The 22,778-nt window shown below is 48.5% G+C and overlaps 1 protein-coding gene across 1 annotated transcript in view; it reads right to left on the minus strand.

Annotated features, from left to right (window-relative positions):
• The window catches only part of FBN3 (fibrillin 3), a 77,916-nt gene that overhangs the window by 47,297 nt on the left and 7,841 nt on the right, over positions 1-22,778 (minus strand). The window contains 8 exon segments of the mRNA XM_042479013.1: positions 771-896; positions 3,015-3,140; positions 3,568-3,765; positions 11,814-11,909; positions 12,509-12,604; positions 14,724-14,822; positions 15,518-15,600; positions 18,902-19,149. Coding sequence (XP_042334947.1) covers positions 771-896; positions 3,015-3,140; positions 3,568-3,765; positions 11,814-11,909; positions 12,509-12,604; positions 14,724-14,822; positions 15,518-15,600; positions 18,902-19,077 — 1,000 coding nt within the window. The 5' untranslated portion in view covers positions 19,078-19,149.

Below are 22,778 nucleotides of genomic sequence, written 5' to 3' on the forward strand. Positions count from 1 at the left end.
TGGATTAGACTGTCTTTTTTTAAAGAAGACCCATTCAAAAATACATACACTCATCCCTCCATATTTGCAGCTTTGATATTTGTGGATTTAATTATTCATGGATTTGATTAATATGTTCTCTCTAGGAATATCTAGGTCCTCCAGTGCACCTCTATGGTCAATTTTAACTAAAAGTTGCACTGAAAGGCCTAGAGATTCCTAGAGAGAATACTCTACTAGATGTTTGTAGCTCCTCCAGTGCAGTTCTATGGTCAGTGTCTGTCGGATGTTGACCACAGAGTTGCCCTGGAGGACCTACAGATTTTGAGAGGTGTGCTCTCAGGTAAAAACATGGTGTTTTTGTTATTTGTGGTTTTTCCATATTCACGGGGGTCTTGTGCCCCTAACCCTAGCGAATATGGAGGGACAAGTGTATATATTGACACCTGGGGGCCCTAGGGAGAGGCATGTGGCTTGTAGGTCACACAATGCCCAAGTTTAGAAGAACAGTTTATCCTGGCCAAAATAAAGCTGTTATCCTGGCCTAGGAGAAAGCAATTTTTGAGGTCTTTTAGAAAATCCGCACATATTCTGAGACAGAATAAATCTCTGGAATATTCTGAAGTGTTCAAATCCCAGGAGAAAACTTTGCAAAGGTTTCCCAAGTGCTGGAAAGAAAAATTACTGTCAATGTTCCCTCCGTCGCTAAAGAAAGCCCTGTTTAGGTGAATTCTGAGCCCTTGGAATGATGGGGAGACAGAAACACAAAGCAACGCTGGTGTCTCTCTTACCTACGCAACGGGATCCATCTGGGCTGGTCATGAAGCCCCGTGGACAAGCACAGACGTAGCTGCCGGCCGTGTTGGTGCACTCGCCACCATCGCAAACACCAGCGATGCTCCCGCACTCGTCCACGTCTGGGGAAACACAATGCACGGTGTGTGTGTGTGTGTGTGTGTGAAATGGGTCATTCAAAGAGCCCCAACCCTAGTTTCAGGTCCAACACCCAACACCCAACTGAGAACCTTCAGGCCTGGCAGAGACATGGAAGGTTTGACAAATTTTAAGAACCTGGCTAAACAAGACCTTGGCGCTGATGGCACAAAATGGCACACCAACTGAGGTCCATGTGGGCAAATAACTGGTGTGATCACTAGGGAGTGGCAATGTGGAGGAGGAGGAGGATGGCACTGCCCCTCAACCCAGAATTCTGTATTAAATTCTCCTTCAGTCCCCACATTTCTAGCATTGCAGAGTGAGACCTTGAACATCTTCCACACCTAGGACTTTTCCACTGGGTCACTCTGCTGCCCCTTTTCTCTGGGTGCCTAAATTCTATTTCAAAATCCTAAAAAGGGGCTACTGCAAGGCTAGAAATTTGGGGGCAGAAGGAAAATTTCACTTGAAGGGGGCAGAGTTCTTACCCGGGCAGCAATGTCCTCAATTTGAACCCCTGGCAGAGACAAATTAACTGATATGGGTCACCCTTTCATTGTATTTGCAGGGAAAGAATGACCTCCACAGGACCCTTCAAAAGAGCTTTTGAAGTACGAGAAAAGTCCATTTTAAAAATTGCTTTTTGATGTTCTTGACAACCCAGTCCTGAACACAAAAGAGAAATTGAAATGTAGTGTTTAAAATACCTTTCTAGCACCCTGAACAAACACATTTTGTTTGCAATGTCCCATTTCTTTTATGTTCCCTTTAATAGACCTTTATGGTTATTTTTTAAAGGACTAGCACCTTCTAGGATTAGAGGCCTTAGAGGCGTGATTGACTTCATTCTGTTACCAAGTTAAAATGTGGCTTACTATTAAAAAGCTTGGAGGGGGAAATCTTAGTCTGCATCGACACTGGAGAAATAACCCAGTTTGGCACCGCTTTTCAGCATCCTGGCTCAAGGCTATGGAATTCTGGGCATTGGTGTTTGTTGTGGGGCCCAGAGCAGACCCTGGCTCAAGGCTATGGAATTCTGGGAGTTGGACATACTCCAACTCCCAGAATTCCATAGCCTTGAGCCAGGATGCTGAAAAGTGGTGCCAAATTGGGTTGTTTCTCCAGTGTTGATGCAGCCTTGGTTTGTACATATGCATGGTTTTCATTGGTTTAACTTCTTAGACAGTTTCACCTTTTAAAAACGTGTACTCCACCTTTTTCTGTGGGGGAAGGTAGTGAGTGCAGCCACAGAGTCCATGTGGCCCCTGGGGTCCCATGCTGCCCCCCACCCCACAGTGGCATCCCTGGTTCCCACAGAGGCGCAACCCACTGGGATTTCTCCTTCAGACACAGACTCATGTGAGAGAACGATTCAGACACAGACCCACACCATTTCTGGCAGAAAGGCCACCTTCCTAGAAGCAGTAGAAGTCATTGGTGTGGTACCCTCACCCTCCATTCCTCATTCTTCCAAACCTCTGTTAAAAATTAAAAACCAGCCCCCAGGTTTCAGCTCTCAGACAATGGCAGGATTGAAGGCGCGTTGACTTTGGAAGCTGCTCTCGTCTCTTTGGGGACGGGGGCGAACTTGGAACGGTTTTGGGGTTTGGAAGCAGGTGTGAGCCAAGGCTCTGGGAGAGGAAGGAACCAGCCACTGAAAAACGGCCAAAGGGGAAGCCAGGAAGGCGCTGCGGAAACCTGACGTCGACTCCAGAACCTCGTGGATTTCACCTCTCTCACTCAACTCCATGCAAAGCAACCGACCCGACAACCAGCACAATGGCAGAAGTTAGGGAAAGAGGGCCCTTCCAGTGAACCCCAGCCTCTGTATGGTATGAGCCCATCATTTTAGAAATTTTGGAAGACAAAGTTTGCAAAGCTTTTTTTTAAAAGAACCTTACAAAACGTGGAAGAAACCCTGACAAGTCAGTGAACCTGTTTGCTGTTGGGCAATGTGATGCCATGTCCACAGACATTATGACTGCTCCAGGGAAGACACACTGCCAGCAGGAAGGAGGATATTTCCACCAGTTTGTCAGTCACCCACCCCCCATTTCCGTCCCTGAACCTCCTCCACAGCCCTTCCTTGCCATCCTCACCTTCGCATTTGTGGCTTGTCTCGCTCTGCTTGTGGCCCGCTGGGCACTTGCACTCATAGGAGCCAACGGTGTTGAGACAGCTGCCCCCCTGGCACAGTCCGGGGATTGCTTGGCATTCGTCCACATCTGTGGGAATGGAGGAGAAAGAGAGTCAAGCAGGGTGGATAGTTACCTGAAAAATGGTAGGGAAAAGAAACCATATGAATACTTTTCCAGTGATAGTTCAAATTCTGGAGCAGCTGGGAGCATAAAAGTCCTTTTGTATGACACAGGAAACCTTGGTCTCCTTTAACCATGGCTCAAGAAGCGTGGTTTGAGCATCTATGCAAATAAGCAAACTGGGATTTGTATCTATCTACCTGGCATCTTCTAAGGAAACCATGGTTTGTGTGTCTTTCTGACAGCTTTCAAGTAAACAACATCTGTCTACCTGGCATCTTTCGAACAAACCATGGCTCGTACCTGCTTAGCCAAAAGTTTCCAGGCAAACTAGGAAGAGAGGGCTGGCTGGACCAATGGGCTCCTCTACAGTTCTAACAAAGCTGGACTTTACCTTGGCAGGCTCCGGTCCGAATGTTGGGGATGAAGCCTCGGCGGCAAGGGTGAGGCTGGGCCGGGCACATCTCGCACGGGTGGCCCCAGGCCCGGCCAATGGTGGCGCAGCACATGGTCTTGGTGCAGACAATGCCGCTGAGCTGGCCCTGGCACATCTGGTTGCTGACTTGGCTGAAACAAGGGCCAGTGCGGTAATCTGGGAATGAATGGGAATGAAAAATGTGGGAGTGCCTCAGTGTGAGGGTGCTTTCATTCAGAGGCAGGCGCACAAAGGGAACCAGGAGACATTATCGGGATAAGTCCAATTGGTGGCATTGAGGGTCGTGGTTTCTGCGTCAGAGGAATGGGGTGAATCTGGAGCCAGTGCCTCCATGCTCAGAAGGAGCGCCCAGAAGTGAAAACTTTTCTATTCCAACTGGAAAGTACTTTTAATAGCATGACTTGTATCTTCTGTCTTTGTTTCAAATGGTTTTAAGTCTATGAATAGTTTAATGGCATTTTAACAGACATGAGACTTCCCTGATGAAACAGCACCACTGGTTGCCAGTTTCTTTTCAATCCCAATTCAAAGTCCTGTTTATGACCTATAAAGCCCTGAACAGATTGGGTCTAGGGGCTATTTGAAGGACCATCGCTACCTATATGACCGTGTCCCTGTTTTGCAATTGGGGAGGAGGCTTTCTCTCAGTCCCATCTCAGACACAAGGACACTGGGGAGGCACTCCATTCGCAGCAACTGAAGTAAGCCAAGGACAAAAGGGGGAAAGTGGAACGGCAGAGGATGAACCGTCTGTCCCTGCCAAACCAGGACAAGGATGGTGACAATAATACAGGCAGCAGAGCAAAGTCCAAGCCCCAGATCATAGGGAGAGGGGGACCCTCCCCCAAAAAACCATCTGGACCAGCCTCAGGGGCAGAGGATTCAGGGATTCGGATGCAGATCTCAAGAGGAGAAAGATCAGGAGAAGAGGCAATAGCAGGGAGGCAGAGGAGGAGGAACGGAAGAGCAAACTTCAGGCAGAAGTCTGCTCAGCTCCAGAGTTTCAAGGCAGCTGCCTGTTTTCTTCATGGTCATTGTGCATTTCCACACCGACCCAAACAAGGCCAAAGATTTCCAGTGAATGGTGTGTGTGTGTATGTGTGTCTTTTTTTTGGGGGGGGGATTATGGGAAACAGATTGAGGAGCTAAGTCTCTCTCTCTCTCTCTCAGCAACCAACCGGAGGATCTGCAGCTCATTAAAGGATCCCTGACAGACCACATTTCCATGTGTAATTGTTTAACTCATTCGCAAAGAAACAACAAAACCTCATCCAAGGAGTCAAACAAAACCGGGATCTTTTCCTAATGAGGAACAGTTGGGTTTCAGTCCCCCTCGAAGAAGAAGAACAAAGCCATACATCGGGGGGGAAGGGAGCATCGTTTCCTGCCTGGCTCAGAAATATGTCCCTTCAACGAACAAAATCATGCGTGTTTTACAAGAGGGACTCTCAAAGCCGTCAAAAGGGATCCCGCCCGGCTGGCTGTGAACAGTCATTTTAAAGGCTTACTTACAAAGCCTATATATTTCTTTCTCCAAGAAAGACAAGGCAATTTATTTGTTCTTCTCTTCCATTTTTGTCTCCCCAACAACCTTGTGAAGTTGGCCCATGTCAAGATCTGGTGCCCACACAGTGAGCGTCCAGACAGGACTGGAACTCAGGTCTTCTCCCTACTCTCCAATGTGCTCCAGTCTGATGCCTTCCAGGTGTTTTGGAATACCACAGTTATTGTATTGTTTTTAAGTATGTTTTATGTTTTAAATTCTACATTGTTTAATTGTATTTTAAGGGTGGGTGGGTTGAGGGTTCGGATTGTATATTTTTAATCTTGTAAGCCACCTCAATTGTATTTTGTAGAGAGGCGGGATATTATTATTATTATTATTATTATTATTATTATTATTATTATTATTATTATTATTATTAGCCCATCAGCCCTGAACAACAGTCAGAAACGATGACTGCTGTCATTGAAAAATCCCATGTTTAGCAGCACAGATGGGGTGCCTTTTTGTCTGAAAATGGCACAGAATTTCCACAAACCGACTAGAGATGTGGCATTTATCTCCGAGGGCACCAAGCGGTTACGCTATTTGCATTGTTATTTCTGTACCTTTACTGCTAGGAATGGGAAAAGACGATTGCTTGGTTGTTTTGCCTCCAAACCACCAGATAAAGCCTGGTTGCCTTTTGTGGCCATAGTGCACCTTGGAGTTGGGTGAGCATTTTGGGCATGACAACACACCGTTTTCCTCCTTGCCTCAGGCTGCAAAATGCCTTGCCCTTGCGGAGGACAACTCCCATCCTCCCCATGACCAAGGATGATGGGCTTCCAAAATGTCTTCAAGAAAGTAGGGTCTCTAGCTCTGCGTTCCCCCCCCCTCCGTGTCAAATGCCACAATCCTTTGTCCAGAAATGGCAAAAACCAAATGCAGCCTCCTCTCCCGCTCTGCAGCCCTCTCAGATCCATTTATACTTTCTCTCAAATGGGTCTGCAGCCCACTGAATGCAAAGAGTCAACGCCACTGCAAGGAGACCCTTTCAGAATGAGCTTTCTAAAAACCAAAATGTGTGTGTGTGTGTGTGTGTGTGTGTGTGAGAGAGAGAGAGAGAGAGAGAGAGGAAAAAGCACACGCACAAGAGAGAGAATGGGAACAGGAACACAGGCGCATAGAAGGGGGTGTCGGGGAAAGCGCCCAGACAAAAATAGCATTTCGGATTTTGGTTCCAAGTGAGCCAGGGACCGGGGCCAAAGCTGTCTGCAAGTTTGCAGACAAGAGGCCTGGGTGGGTTGGCGGTGGGCCAGCCTGCATCTGGGCCTGATTTTAATGGGTCAGGTGATTAAAGGTTTTAATGAGGCTCCAATCAAGCTTTATTAAGACCCTGGGATGGGAAAACTCCTGCCCCCCTCCCCACTTCCCCACGGCCCCAATCTGCCCCTGCGGCCGGGCTCCAGGTACGTTAGCAAGAAAAACCTATGGAACATAATCTACAAAGTCCCCCCATTGCTACCCAAAGAGCCCTTCTCTGCTTCCTTCCTAAAGACCCAATTGAGGCTGAAGCTTACTTCCATCAATGCCTTTCCCTGGGAACCAGGAGGACTTAAGGCATTGCTTTATTTTCAGAGAAAGGATCCTCAATGGTAGGCACCTGCTTTGCATAGGTAAAGTCTCCCACGGCCAAGGTCCCTGGGGTCCCTAATTTTTTGAAACATGGATTACAAGCAGCAGAACTAGGAAAAGGTGAGGGTTTTTGATCTAAACAAAAGCAGAATTCGCACACAAAAGTCTCGGGGGGAAAAAACCTTTTGTCAAAAACGCTAGAAAGAAGCTGCCATTCAGCACTGGCAATAATGAGAAAGGCGGGACAGAATTTTTAAAAATAAAAGATCACTGAGTAAGCCAACAAATCAAGCGCCAAGAGTTCGGTCTCAGCTTAGATGTCCTACAAGTTGGATGGAATGCATTGTCCAAGACAAACATCGCCCCAAGGAACTCGAACTCACTACACAGGCCTTTCCTTGCCAGCCGGCCAGCCTGTTCTGTCCTCTCCAGCTATTATCTTTGGGAAAGGGATCTGGGTCCAAAGGAATTTTCCCTTTCCTTAAACAAACAATCCAGCCAGCCAGGAAGTATCCGAGGGAGTCTTCGCCCTCCAATCCCGTCCTTCTTTCTCAGAACAACATTGAAGTTTTCTCTCAAAACAGAGCCAGGGAATGTGGCTCAAAGGAGGTCAGTGGGACACACCAATGGACGGATGGATGGACGGAGGGGAGAGCCCCCTCCATGTGGCTTTGGTGGGAAACTGGACCCTTGGCACCCGGCCCCAGAGGAGGAGCGTCCCTCTTCCACCCCTCTTTCCCCTTTGCTGCTGCAGGGAAGAGTCCTAGGACAGCCCTCCCTGCCTTCGCACAAGTACAGCTCACACTGCACAGCCACACTCTTAAAGGACCCAAAAAACAGACCTGGGTTTTGGGAAGCATACACACAAAGAAAAAGTGTCATGCACCATAGAAACCCTCTCAGTGCAACGGTCACTCTCTCTCCAGCTCAAGAGGAAGGCAAAGCCCCTCTGAACAAATCTTGCCAAGAAAACACCACATTAAAGTCGCCAGGAGAGTCTGAAATGACTTGAAGTCATGCAACAACCACAGAGGTGTTCCTTTCCAAAAACTGTGACGCCATTTTGACCAGAAGTGTCTGTGGGGAAGACACACACACACACACACACACACGGTGGTGGTGGGGATTTGGAGGCTACAACTCCCCAAACTCTCTGCCTGGTCAAACTGGCTGGAAGGATCTTGGAAGCTGTAGTTGAAAATGCAAGATAGAAAAGAGCTTCCTCAACCTCTCTGCAAAATGGACACCTGAGAGCAAATCAAGTGGTCCCTTTCCAAAAGCCATGCGTCTCCCACGAGTCACCTGTCGCCAGCTGCAGTGCATTGAGGAAGGGAAGTTGTAGTGTACTTGTTGAACCTCCCCAAACCCCAGGGCCCTGATCCGCCTGCCCGCAGCGGCCCAAGCGGCATGGGTGCCCCTTCCTTCCTTTCTCAATTCTGAGGATCCAGCTTGGGGAAAGGCTCCCCCATCCAAGCTGCTCAAGACTCCCCGCCTGCCAGGGCTGCCTTTCCCCATCTCTCCTCTCGCACAGACGTTTCTAATAAAAGGCCCTGTTTATGAGACAGTTCCTCTTTTTAGCTCACAGGCGTTTTCCGTGTTGGGCCGGTCTCCTGACACGCACCAGCTTGGCTCAGAGGGACGCTGGGCGGAGGAGAAATTGCAAGCGGCAACGTCGACTGCCATTGCGCCTCCTTCCTCCTCAGGGAATCCCAGAGGCAGCCCCGGCACCCAGATGCATCCCCCAAGGGATTGCATTCACCCTTTTTGCAGCAGCATCACACTGCCCAACGCCTTCCCCAGATCCCCAGGCTTCTGTATTACTGCTCTCCTCCAGACCAAGTTTGTCTACATCAGGAGTGGGGAAAGTGCAACCCATAGAATGCACTTTTGTGGACATTTCCCAATCCCAGCGCCCCCCAAACCCCATGTTTAAAAAACAGTCACAATTTACACACACATTACGCATAGAAAGCCCCACAAATGCACACACACAAAATGCACGTTAAAGAAAAAAACACCAGTACGACCCCTGCTCTCCCAAACACCTCCGTTTTTGTTGGAGACCTTCTCAAAATGGTCACAGGAAGAGACACAAGGCCATTTTCAGTTGGCATTACAGGAAGGGCCACAACGAAAAGAGAGGTATTTTGGTGCACCATCTGGGAGGTGGGCCATGCAGGTGGGTCAGGAAAAGGACCCTCAGAGAGTGGCCCACCATGGCCCTATGGAACAGATGGGAGCCCCTTTCAAATTAAACAGAGAAAGAAAGAAAGAAAGAAAGAAAGAAAGAAAGAAAGAAAGAAGAGAGCAGGGAAGGGGCCAAGTGGACCTCCTGGGGATGGGTGTGCCACAATTGGGAGCTGCCACTGAGAAGGCCTTGTCTCCCAGGTCCTTTGCAAAATTGGAAAGGTTTTCCAATGGCTAACCTGAGAAGCCTGCTTGTCAAGGGTCCTCTTTGCATTACGCAGTTGTTGTACTTTGATCCTGCTTTGATTGTCATGTCTGTGCCTTTGGGGAGTCCTGAACTTGGTAGCTTTGGGAGGCACTAGAGCTCTCTGGCTAAGAATTCAAAAGGCCCCTCATTGAACTACCAATCCCAGGTGTTAACATGGCCGTTAAAATGCAATCATACTGCTGTAATGTATTTACTTTCTCCCACAGTGTGGAGAAAACTATGGCCGTTATTCATGCAAAGACGGGACGTCGGAGCAATTGCATCCCTACGGAGACCCATCCCTTTTGGAAACGTGGCAGGCAGCCAGGAGGGCTGTCCTGCATCTCTAGGGCCTCGCTTCCCCCATGGCTCTTCAAAGCAAGGCTCCCAAAACCCACACCGACCCTCCAGATGTGGGCCAGCACCTCTACAAGGCGTTCCTAACACACCGTCTGCACTTCGGATCCTCTAAGGGGGCTGGCATCATTTCAACGTAGTTTCACGCATTTCTGCACACATCCCAACACCTCCCTGAATCCCCCAAAATGTGTCTATTAGGAAATGATCAAGCCGAAACCCACACTAATGAAGCCATTGAGGACCTCAGGAGTGCATTTCCTCCATTAAGCAGCATGACCGCCAAATTCCTCCCTTTACAAACCAATCTCTCTCTCATCCTCCTCATCCTCCCAGGTTCTGGTTTGGGGATTTCTGTGGCTTTGGGGACCCTGTGGAAAATTTGGGGAAGAGACCCCCAGCGCACAACCCCTTGTCCCCACCATTTGAAAAGGAATGATAAAAAGTCTCTGGTTGTACCAGGAAAGTGACAGGTGGCTTGGGCACGGGTGAATCTGCTCTGGGTTTCAGTCCAAACTTTAAAGAGGTGTTGAATTTTATCTTCTCCATGGGTTTAACGTCCCAAATAGCTCCTTTAAAACCCGGACAGGATTCACCGTTCTTCCGCTAACCTGCTGGAAGCCATCACCAGAACTCCTAATGCCAACTCACAGCTTCATCTTCCCTCGATCCAACCCTGAGCATCCCCAGGGTGATGGGACTTGTAGTCCAAGGCCCAACTGCAAATCCTAGGCCACTGAATGAAAGGCTGGAGGGCAAAGCAAAAATAACTGTTTACAGATAATGGTGCCCCACGGCTCCCCAAACCCGGTTTCAGGGGAAGCCCCAAAACTAGTAGAGAGACCTTTATATGATTCCAGATTCCCAAAGGGAGAAACTGTGCCTTGGTGCTGGAAATCGAGAGAAAGAGAAAGAGAAAGAGGGAGTGTTGCCTCCAGGAGAGGAGAAGTGGCTTTGAAACCTTATCCTATCTCTCCATCCCAGCCAGCTCCCTGTTTGTCTTGGCAAAGGAGCCAGTCCGGACGTAGTCGACACAGCTGCAAAACTTGTTTCATCTCCGATTCTCTGCCGGGGCCAAATCCCTTCAACCACAAGCTTTGCAAAGTGTGTGTGTGTGCGTGTGGTGGGGATTTTGATGCAGGGCTTTTCAGACATTACAAGATCCCTCCAAACCGTGGCCAAACGCGCACACACACACACGCTTGCACACACATGCTCCGAAATGGTGCAGTGAGGTAAAGAAAATTAAAATCAGTTTTAAAAACAAGAATTTGGGAAAGGGGCAAAAATAGAGCCTGCAAGAAAAGGGCTCAGGGGGGAACCCATTGCAAATTCGATTTGAGGCGTTGCAACTCTTCCTCTCTTTCCGTGGGAAAGAAACCTTTCCTGTTCCATCAGGCTTTTTGTGGTGTGCTATTTTGCTGGGTTTTAAAAAATATATACATCCCAGAATTCCATACCACTGAGCCATGGCAGTTAAATCAATCTCAAACTGCATTAATTCTGCAGTCCAGATTTAACCATAGGGTGCATCTGCATTGTAGAAATAATGCAGTTTGACATCACATTAATGGCCATGGCTCCATCTTATAGAATTCTGGGATTTGTCATTTGGTAAGGCTAAAGACCTTGTAAAACTACAAATCCCAGGAATCCACAAGATGGAGCCATGGCACTTAAAGCAATGTCAGACTGCATTAATTTGTACAGTGCAGATGTACCCTCAGTTTAAAGCAAAGGTCATGGTGTGTGGATTAGAAAGGTCCAAGTGGGTTTTTTAATTTAATTTTTTTTAATTACTGCGCTACGAATGAAGAGGAAATGTGAAGGGCTGAGTTAAATACCATTCCAGAAGAAGGCTGGAAATCTTTTATTGTCTTTATTGTTAGTGTGTTAATTAGTGTGATTATGCGTTTTCTAATACATATCTGTGTTGATGTGTCTTTATGTTTACTTTAACAATAAGGAGTATTTGTTTATTAGATTTATCTTTCTCTTTCTCCCAAAATGGGATTCAAGGTGGATTAATTTACAACAAAAAAGTAGGGTTTAAGGGCAGCATATGAAAGTCTACAATTTCTCCACCTGATTTTATGTACACATGCAAACACACACACACACATATACACACACACATGTATGTGTACATCTATACTGCACTGGAGGGTGACCACCAAAAAACTACTTTCTGTGACTACAGAAACCCTGGGCAGCGTAGGGATGCTGGGAGTTGTCACCTACAAAGCAAAGGTGCTGGCAGGCCCCTGAGGCCGTGGTGCGCGGTCCACCTACCTCTCTCGCACTGGGGCCCGGTGAAGCCGTAAATGCAGGCGCAGCGGTTGGGTCCGATGCAGCGGCCTCCGTTCTGGCATCCACTCTCACAGACAGCTGTGTGAGAAACAGAGAGCAGTCAGGGCAGTCATCTTGGACAGAAAACAAGCCAGGATCTGCAGGAAATGTGGCTTCATGGCGGGAATCCGGGTAGGAATCCTGAATTTTTCCCATTCATGAACCGACAGCAAAAAGGAAGCAGGACGTGGTGTTTTCCAAAGTTTGTAGGCCATTGGGAGGCCAGAAGGGCCAAATTGGGATGACCCAGGCCGGAGTGGACAGATGAGACTGGATTACAATTCCCAGCATTCTTCAACATGGCAAAGGCTCATGTAGTTTCAGGGCATTTGGAGGCGCACATAATTCCTGCCATAGAGCTGGCATGGTGCTGTAGTTGGAGCAACCAAATCCCCTTAGACTACAAGCCCCATCTGACACACAGCCGACCAGCACGCCCAGTGGTTTGCTGCAGTGGGAGTTGAGGTTGAGACCGATAAAGTGGCACCAATCACCCACCCAAACCCAGCACCAAGTCCTAGCCCTGTGCTCACACTCCTACACCGCTCTGCCTCATAAGGCTATCCCTCCCAAGTTCCTTGCACATGGAGGGGTGTGCACAAGCGCGTGCAGCTACCTAAGCATGCCTTGATACTCACGCTGGCCGCAGTATGTTCCTGTGTATCCCTTCTGGCACTGGCAGGCTTCTTCATTGCAGCTGCCGCCATTCATACATCGGACGTTGCAGGACTGAGCTGGAGAAGGAAGGAAGGAAGGAAGGAAGGAAGGAAGGAAGGAAGGAAGGAAGGAAAGAGATCAACAAGAGGATGAGGAGAAAGCAATCTCTCCTGTTCCTTTAGGGATTCTGGGGTTTGAACTCCAAAAATATTTGACTTATTTCTATCGGTTGCTATGAGCCTCCAAATCATGGCAGAGTTTTCTTAGCTAGATTTATCCTTCAGAAGAGTTTTGCCACCATTGCTTTCCTCTGAGGCTGAGAGAGCAGGACTCTCCCAAGGTCCCCCAATTAGTTTCCGTAACAGAGCAAAAATTAGAACCCTGGTCCCTTGGAGCCCAAATCCAGCACTCAAACCCTGCTGGCTCCCATGCATCCATCTTCCTTTCTCCCAAGATGAAGCACCAGGCAGCTTACAGCCAAGGTGAATATAAAACACAGCCAACAGAATTTCAGGGGCCAAAACTATGGTGTGTCCCACCTCCATATGTTGTGGGAATTCAGCTCCCAGCATCCCCAAGCTAGCCTCATTCATGGTGAAAGATGCTGGGAGCTGCAGTTCCACAACATCCGGAGACAGGCCAGACAATTCCCACCCACCAATGTAAGTCATAGGTCTCTTTATGAGGAAGATGCTGGTATACCCAGGCTTTATTCAGCCTTTTCAGATCAGCTCTCATGTTAGAGACCCAAAGAGCAACAGGGGTTGGGAGAGGGACTTGCATTGGGGCCAAGTGTGGGTTTTTTAGGAATAGCAAGGAGCCAGGAAAAGGAGAGGCCTTTTGGCTAGCCCTGCACCTTGAAGGGTATTAACACCTGAGATGGATCAGGCCCCAAAGTGGTCTGCCCCACTGCCCCCATAAACCTATTTCTAACCCCAAACCCTGCCTTTTTCTCAGCATTCTATTAATCCTAAAGGCATCAGATCCTGTCTAATTGTGGAAACTAAGCAGGGTCAGCCCTGGTTAGTACTTTGTAGGGAGCCTGCAAAGGAACACTTCAACTTCCAGGCTGCATTTTAGAGGAAGGGTCTGGCAAAACCGCCTCTGAGGACTCCTTGCCCAAGAAAACACTACGAAATCCATGGGGCCACCCTAAACCAGCAAGTACAGATTAAGCGCTCCAGAAGGCGCCCCAAGTCCCGCCATCAGCCTCGGTGCAGCTTTGCCCCCCTTCCTTCCTCTCCTTGGTGACCCATAGGGCCCTCTGGAATGTGGGATATTCAAGCCCCTCGGCTGCCCACCCGCCTCCCCTCCGCAGGCACACATTCCTTGCATGGTTGGGAAGATTGTGAACATCTGGGGTCTCCATTAGAGCGGAAAACGACAACTTGGGCAGCTTTAAAAAAACACCCCTATTTGGAGTGTGTGAGAGTGCGTGCGTGTGAGTGTGATTTTGCAAGAGGCAACAGACTGGAATGGGCTAGCAGGACTCCAGACAGGTCCAGCGGAGGCCAAAGTCCCCAACGTTTCTTCCCCTACTCCCATTATAGCTTAACATGCTTTGCAAAATAATAAAAAATACTAGTGGTGATGATGGTGATGGTGACAATGGCCACTTAAAACACAGGGTCTGGTTATCTCTGTAAGGGAGCTGAGGTCGAATTGAAAGAAAGAATCAGAAAGACTGTTTGCCACTCCAACCAAAGGACTGGGGACGAGGGGCTATTAAATAAAAGTCATAGTGTTCTGTGGGTTTTCTGGGCTATGTGGCAATATTCTAGAAGAGTTGGCCACATAGCCTAGAAAGCCCACAAAAAACTATGGATGCCTGCCACGAAAGCCTTCGACTTCACATTGGAATTAAAAGTCAGTTGAGAGCAATCGACTTTGGGATTTTGGCCGAATATAACAGCATTCTCTCCAAGGCGGTGAAAGCTCTCCAAAACAGGGTCAGAAACTTGCAGAGATCTTTTCAAGTTCGGAGTAAAACCCAGAGTGAGTTCTCCACCCCACAGACTTGGGAGACATCAGCATCAACAGCCGTGGAGTCTGGTATGTTTAAAGAGAGAAAGGTAATGACGGGAATGAACCCACTGTATTAAAATGACAAAGCAAAGGAGTACAAATGCTGCATGTGCTTCCTAGTTGCACACGCTTGTGCATGCGTTCACATGGATCCAGCGCAGCTGCACTCACCTCCTCCGGAGCCACAGTTGGGGGAAAGTTGCCCGTTGGAACAAGTGCACATGTTCGGCCGGGAACAGAAACCGTCCCCGCAGGAATTTCGGCAAATGGCTATCGGGGGAGAGGAGAAAAGCAAGAAGAGATACTCAGCTATCCTGTTATTATTAATTATTACTGTATATACCCATTAGTACAATCCCATTCTGAATCCACGAAACAGTGATACCTTTATAAGAGCACCCAAAATGTACAAAATATATGTTGCAAGCTTTCAAAAGCTCCACTGGCTTCTTCGTCAGGCAAATCATGGCAGCCTCTCAAAGGACAGAGGCAACTTGGATGTCAAAGGAAGTATCTTTTTGTGTTGCTAAGGAGTTTAATTTCCTGGACTTTGTAACTCCTTGTCTCCCAGAACCCACACAGCCAACAAAGAGGAACGGCCTCTGCCCACATCAATCTCCTTCCAGACCATCTTAACTCAAAACAACACAGCAACATCTTGACAAAATGCAGGCCTGTGATTCCAATATTGTCATTTTTTCCCTTTCTCCTGTTTGATTTTAACACCTTTGCCTGATGAAGAAGCCAGAGAAGCTTGGAAAGGTTGCAGCATGGATTTTGTGCATAAAGGTATTGCTGTTTTGTGGATTTGGGGTGTTGTTGTGCTTTGCTGTATGGCCTACACAACTACCCCCAGATATGCTTTCTGTATCTACTCATGCATAAGGGTAGGACTTTCAGTCAGACCATTGACCTTTGGCCAGAGAGATGGGCATCGCCAGGGGCATCCTCAGTGGCATACTCACGGACGATGCACTGGTTTCCTCCAGGGAGGGTCTTCCATCCAGGACAGCAATAGGAATGGAACCGCGACCCACAGACATTTGGCCTGGAAGTCAAAGGAGGGAACTGTCAGGAGCAACAAGGGATTCGCTATCGGATCTCCATGGTTCCCCAGATTTCTATTCTGCGCTTTCCCCAACAACCTCTAGCTTTGCGTGCGGGATTCTCCTCATCCCCATTTTATCCTCGCAACAACAACAACCTTATGAGGTAGGTCTGGCAGAGATTGATAGAGGGAAAAGGAGACTGGTTCAAAAGCCTATGGCTACTGGACTTCCACTTTAAGGGGCCAAAGAATCTGCTCAGGTTTTATTTCAGAGTTTTGTTGTTGTTGTTGTTGCTGACATAAGTCATTTCCGACTTACGGCGATGCTAAGGCGGATTTGCCATCGCCATCCTCTGAGGCTGAAAGAATGTGACTTGCCCAAGGGTCACCTGAGGGCAGGATTCGAACCATGGTCTCCCAGTGTCCATTGCTCAAACCATTACACCAGGCTGGCTTTTGGCAGATTTATTTCAGGGTCTAAATGAACTATCTAAGGTGCTGAACTTTCCTTGGAAGTCTGGAATGAAACCTGGAGTGGACTCAATGCCTGCCCCAATGTGGAAAGCGCTCACTGCCATCCACAGGTATTTCTTGGCTTAGTAGGGCCAGATTGCTTCTGTGGGGTTTTGCTTTTGCCTCCCTCTGAGGCTGAGAGAGTGTGAATTGCCAAGGCCACCCAGTGGGTTTCCACGGCTGAGCAGGATTCAAATCCTGGTCTCCAGAACTGGGATGTAAGCTGCCCTGTTCTTCCCCAGGGACCTCCTCCTAAAGGAACGCATGGAAAGGATGGAAGCCAGTGAGAGAGATGGACATCTGCCGGGATGTGCTTTGCGTGCCTCTTGTGTCAACACAGCAGTCCTTGTGTTTACACCGGGCGCTTTGGCCCAGAACGCGTCCAGGGAACAAATGTTCCTTCAAAGTACCTCTCCCCCTCTTTGTTCTCTCCGGGGGTCTGAGGAAACAAACAGGGCACACTTTGGGCAAAGCCAAGGACTGATTTTGAGAAAGGATCAAAATAATGGGGGCTGGAGAAAGGGGGTCAGAAGGAGAACCATTTGGCCCCCTCTCCCATCCTCAGAAAAGGCAATGCTCCTCCAGTCTTAGACCTGATGCTTTTTATCTGGATGACAAATATGCTCCTGGGAAATCACCCCTGTGACATCATCAGGGGGCCACTTCCTGTGACATCACAAGGGGGAAGCCCTTATGCTTTGGCCCTTGATTCTCCAAGGTGTCCTTTGCAGTTAAAGAGCTATGATTCGAATCCTGGTCTCCAAAGTTGTAGTCTCAAACCGCTACACCAAGCTGGCTCTCAGGTCATGTAAGTTGGGACAACTGGAAGGCACACAACAACAATAGACAGAAAACATCAGATTAACATGCAACAGCCTCTCCAGTGTGAAGGGCTTCCCCCCTGCAAAAGAATCACTGCCAGCCCCATTTGAATGGCTTCTGGGGATACTGGGAGTTGCAGTAACCCACTTTGTGGAGCTTTTCTGGAGGGGAGGAATATATGCATTGCAGACAGTTGCAGGAATGGGTTTGAAATGGGGGGACCTGGGGGTCTCTGACTGTCTGGGGAGATGAAACCTGTAAGACAGAGAGCACAGCTGCGGCCCAAGCGCCAAATGGAGGCCAAACACAGCCACCTTTGTTCACACCCTTCATTTGGTCCCTCTTGAAATCTGAGAAACGCTGCAGGTCTGCTAATGAGATTCCAGCACCTCCCTCTCCGTCTGGTTTCTCTTCTTCTGCCATTTAAAGACGGTGACCTTTTCATGCTCCAACCGGGCTGGAGGTCTTCCCCTCTTCGTCTCTTGGAAAAGGAGACCACCTCTGACCATGTACAAAGGTTATTTGAAAGCCCTCGGCCTCTTCCCAGAGAGGTGCCTCTAGGCATTTCAGCCATGTACAACCTCCTGTTTAAAAGGCCCCTGACAAAGACAAAGGCTTGTTATGACCCCAGCCCCATGGCTTCCTCCTTGACTTCTGCCTAGCGGGAAGATTTTTTAGCAGAATCAGCATTAGGAGGATAACCAAGATGAGCTGGAGGCACACAAACTTTCAGAGCTGGATTGCAGGAGCATGTCTGCAGTGGTCAATGCAAGAAAGATTAGAGATTTTACTTTCGCCAATCCTACCATAGCCATGTGTGCTGGCCTGCAACAGGCAAGGTAAACAGGAGCTGCCCTCCGAATCCCTTCGTGAGAAAGGGCAAAACAGAGAGAGAAACAGAAGGCAGACAAGCCTGCCTCGGCAGCTATCCCTCCATACTACAGAAGCAAAGATGTACTTCTGGACCCCTAGACGGAAATCATAAGGAAAATGGAGGCTTGTGAAAGTAAAAGCCCTCCCTGGATGCATTTTGGAAGAAGCCTTCTAGAAGTGAATTCTACAAAGTTCAACATGTTTTAATTCACTTCTGCCATGTCTACGTGATCTGGCTTATATTGCATATTGTTAACTTTGGATAAACCATTTGCAGAAATAGCTTGAACTGCTGCTCATTTTGGGGGTTCAGGGATGGCTCTGTATTCTTCCCATGTCATTTTGGGTCTGGTAGTAATGTTTATATTAAGAAATTATGCCCAGGAACACACTTTCCTTTAATTGTGTAGAACGAGGCTGAAATGGGATCAAACCCAAAGCCTCTCTAGCTGTCCAGTCCCCAGTTCACACAATGGCCAGCCAGTTGCCCCACTGGGAAGGCCACATGCTGCCTCTGGTGTGTGTTGTATCCCTTCAAGTTGTTGCCGACTTATGGAGACCCTAAGGCCACCCTATTGCAGGGTTTTCTCAGCAAGACTTATTCAGGATGAGTTTGCCTTTGCCTTCCTCTGAGGCTGAGAGTGTGTGACTTGCCCAAGGGTTTCCATGGCTGAAAGGGGATTTGAACCCTGGTCTCCAGAGTTGTAGTCCAACACCCAGGAGGTGAAGTCCAAAGCCTTTGGAGACCCATGTCCTGCTCCACTCCGTACTCCATTCCGTTCCCATTTCTTTCCCACCTCTCCTTATTCCATTAAAAAACAAAAACCACACTCCCGCAGCATTTTGAATCTCTCCTGCATGTTTTTTGCTCGTAAATGGCTTCAAAACTTGGGATTTTCTCATGTCTGCTGGAATAGACCTTTCTTTTGGATGACACCATTTTGGCTACCTGCTCAGAACTGTGACCACTACTTCCATGCAGACACAAAGTGTGGTTCTCAGGAGGCTGCGTTTGTGTCTGCTCCCTTGAAAATTCACAGATATTTGTATATTTCTAAAAGCTGGGTCTAAGGAAGTAAAGGGGTCTGCTTACCCTCGCAAAGTATCGTGTCCTCTCCGTCGCACACGGCTGGATGGCGGCTTGTTCTCGTAGTTTGCAAACAGGTCGGCCTGAAGGTCTCCCTCATGTTGGCCGGAGGCAAATCCCCGATGGACGGCCAACAGAGGAACGCATCCCAGGAGGAACCGAGCCAACCATGCCACTCCCATGGTGGCCAGAACTAGCCCCCAAAGTCCTCAGGGCAAGGTCTAGGTCAGGAAAGCAGGCTGCCTTTAGTGAACCTGGGAAGAAGAAGAGGAAAAAGAAGTCCAAAGAGAAACAGCGGCACACTGAGGACTAGAACATTTAAAGTTTTCTGCCCTTGGTTCTCGTGACTGTCATTATCAAGATGAAAGCGGGGACACGTGTGGCCAAACAACATCAGTGTGGTCAAAATGGCAGAAATTATGGATTAGGAGAAGCTGCAGCAGTTTGCCTTTGCCTGAGTTCACAGGGAAGAGCAAAATTATGCCCCCTCCTCTCTTCTCCTCCCTGATCAATAAAGTGCAAACGCCTTTGCCTTTTGCGCTTTGAACTCAGTTTACAGCAACTGAATTAAGATGAGGACAAAGAGGGAAAGGAGGAGGAATAAGGAAGCAAGACATTTTAGGAGCATCTGAAAGAGCAGAGAATGAACTGGGATTCACCTTGCCAAACAGGGACAGAGGCCAGAGAGGCAGGCAGACCTCAGCTTCACAAAAAAAGGCCAATTTTAGCTGGATGTAGAGAGAAACTTCTGGATGGTCAGAGCAAAGTAATGATGGAGCTGATGGCCTTTCTCTTGCTGAGAATATCCAGCTCTGTTCTGGACCTGGACTTCCACTGAGCAGCAGGGATGGACTGGATGACCTCTAAGACCCTCCTCTCCAATTCTAGGATTTAGTGGAACCAAATGCATGAGGAATTCCCAGCCATTAAAAAAACCAAACAGTTTCTGTGCAGCAGTGGGCTCTGCACATGTGTGCGTTCTTTCCCCATCTCATCCTTTAATAATTCACATATGTGCTTTTGTAAACACAATGGGGAACGTGGGAGGAAGCCATCTTGATATGGACACTGAGTCCAACTCCAAAAGAGTCTCTTTTGGGGGTGGCATTAGGAGCAGAAGGTCCTCCTCACTTTTCTGTGTGTTGATAAAACACAAAATGCACATACCCCAATATGACCAGTTGCACTAAGATCCTTTTCACGTGGCGTTGCACCAACGCCCAAACATCATGCTTGTGCAATGGTGAAAGGACCCCAAAGGGATGGGCCCTATGCCCCTCGGAGGGCCAATCCGGACAGCCTTTAGGCCAGTTAAATAGCAACTGTGGGAGACATTTACGTTGGGATCTAACACTATTTGGTAGGCTTTTAAAACTGTTTTAACTCCATACTTGGTTTTAATAAGACAGCGTAGTTTTTGTTGTGTGTCTCCCAGTTGCTTCGCATTTAGGGCAACCCTAAGGCAACCCTATGATGGGATTTTCTTGGCCATATTTCTTCAGAGGGGTTTGCTATTGCCTCCCCTGAGGCTGAGAGAGTGTGACTTCTTGCCCAAAGTCACCCAGTGGGTTTCACGGCTGAGATGAGAATTGAACCCTGGTCTCCAGAGTCCAACATTCAAACCTTATGCTCCCAACAGCCTGTTTAGATGTTTCTATTTCTCTAAGATTATAATTCATCAGTTTTGGGTGTATTTTCTTTAACCTGTGTTAAGAGAGTAAGGATTAAAGGTAATGGGACGAACAGTCCATATAAGTCACACTCTCTCAGCCTCAGAGGAAGGCAAAGGCCAAACCTCTCTGGACAAATCTGGACAGGAAAGCCCTGGGACAGGGTCGCCATAAGTCAGAAACAACATGAAGGCACACAACAGACCACAACAACGGACCAAAACCTGGTACAAGGGAACTTGGTGCAAAGAGCTCTGCACCTTGAGGACTAGAACCTTGCTTTCTTTCTTTTCAGGAGAAGGACCAGAAGTGGAACCCCTGCCTTTGGAGCACAAGGTCTTGGGTTCAAGAGCCAAAGTCTCGGGTAGAGCCAGGCAAGAAAACCCCCTCCTCCAGTTCCTGCCACCAACACACCCACCACAAAATCTACCCCGCAAAAACATGTAGATCCACAGTGTGCTATTCTCTCAAATTAAGGAAGGAGGCACTGATTCTTTTTTGGGGGTGGAAGGGATTGTATTCCAGCATCTGCAAAATCAAAATGTGTTTGATAGATTCTGGAAAACTCCAGAAGAAAACTTCCAAGACAGCAGGATTTTGGAGAAAGGGGAGGAAAGTGGAGAGGAAGGACAAAGGAAGAGAATTCCTCGAAATCCCTGGGCTTCCTCCATAAGCAAGGCATGCGCAGCGTTTCCTGTGCCCCTTCCAACACCCAAAGGTCCCACCCTGAGCATCATGCACGGGCCCCATTCACTCCAAGAGCTTGCTCAGGCGTGTGTGAGATGATGGTGATGATGCACCCCACCGCCCTCCATTCCAAACTCTTGAACACCCAAAGGTTCCATCCTGCGCATCTTGTGCCAATCCCACTGCTTCCAGAGGTGGCGGTGGGGGTCAGCTTGCTCAAAGAAGTCTGAAACTCACACACTCCATTAACATGATGCCCCCTGACACCTTCTGTTTTGTCATCTGGACACCCCCAGTGCCCACATTGCACATCATGTGCTCATCTCATTCATGGGATGGGATGGAGGGGCTGGCCCCAAACAACCTCCCCATTGACATATGGCAACTCACCACACACACACACCTTTCAAAGGCAATGCATGAGACCCAAACTGCTCCTTTTTAAAGGAACCGTTATTTCCTTGCGAAAGCATTTACCCAAAAAAAGACAATGGAAGAGGGAGTGGAAAACTTTGAAACACCCATGTACAGACACAGCTGCAAAAAGACTCCTTGGACTACAATCCCCAAAATCCCCAGCCGCCTTGGAGTGGTGTTGGTGGGGAGGAAACTTGCAGCTACCCCCTCCAACAAAACCAAGTCACTTTCCCCAGCTCTCAAAGGGAGTGACAGAATGGGAAGAAGGGATGAGAAATTTCCCAGCCTAGAGACTCCTACAAGTTTCTTTCCTCCTGCAAAATTTGGGGAGATGGCTTTCTTCTAAGGGAGGGGTGGCCCTGCAGACCCAAAGAAGAAGAGCATCCCAAGGGAGAGTTTCAATGACTGGCCAAGGAAGGAAGGAAAGAAAGAAAGAAAGAAAGAAAGAAAGAAAGAAAGAAAGAAAGGGGGAATGCCTCTTTGGAGGAATGTCAGAAGTGAACAAAGGAAAGCCCCAGGGAGGAGGGCTGAGCAAGGGCTGCAAGGCAAAAAGTCACCCAGCCAGAGAGGGGAATGAAGCCAAGCGGATCCCCCAAAGGCCCAGGACTCCAAGGACCCCCCAAGTCCCTTCAAGAGAGTGGAGAGGGAGAGAGAGAAAGAAAGAAAGAAAGAAATACCTTTTTGGGTGGTGGGCTGTGAGGAGATCCAGAGGGGGGTTCTGGTCACCCCTCTTGTTTCGGACAAGAGCAGAGGAGGGTCCAAGGGGCTCCACAGCCAGGGAAAAGGGGGAGCGAGAAAGAGAGAAAGGAGGAAAGAAAGAAAGGAGGAAAGAAAGAAAGGTACACCCTCGTAGTCCAACTTGGGCAGGGGGAGGGCCTTGGAGGAAGGGGTGCCGAGGGGAAGGAAGGGGGAAAGAAGGCACACACACAGAGACAGAGAGAGGCACACACAATATACACTCACACCCAGAGACCCAGGCCTCCCCTGCAGACTTTCCCCCAGACAGAGGAGAAAGGCAGAAAAGGGGGGCACAGGCTGAGGATGAGGCTTTTTACCCCAAAGGCAGAGTCGAGGAGGGGGGGTCTATTTTGTGCTGGTTTTGCACATTG

This window comes from Sceloporus undulatus, chromosome 7, assembly GCF_019175285.1.
Source record: "Sceloporus undulatus isolate JIND9_A2432 ecotype Alabama chromosome 7, SceUnd_v1.1, whole genome shotgun sequence".
NCBI classification, from domain to species: domain Eukaryota; kingdom Metazoa; phylum Chordata; class Lepidosauria; order Squamata; family Phrynosomatidae; genus Sceloporus; species Sceloporus undulatus.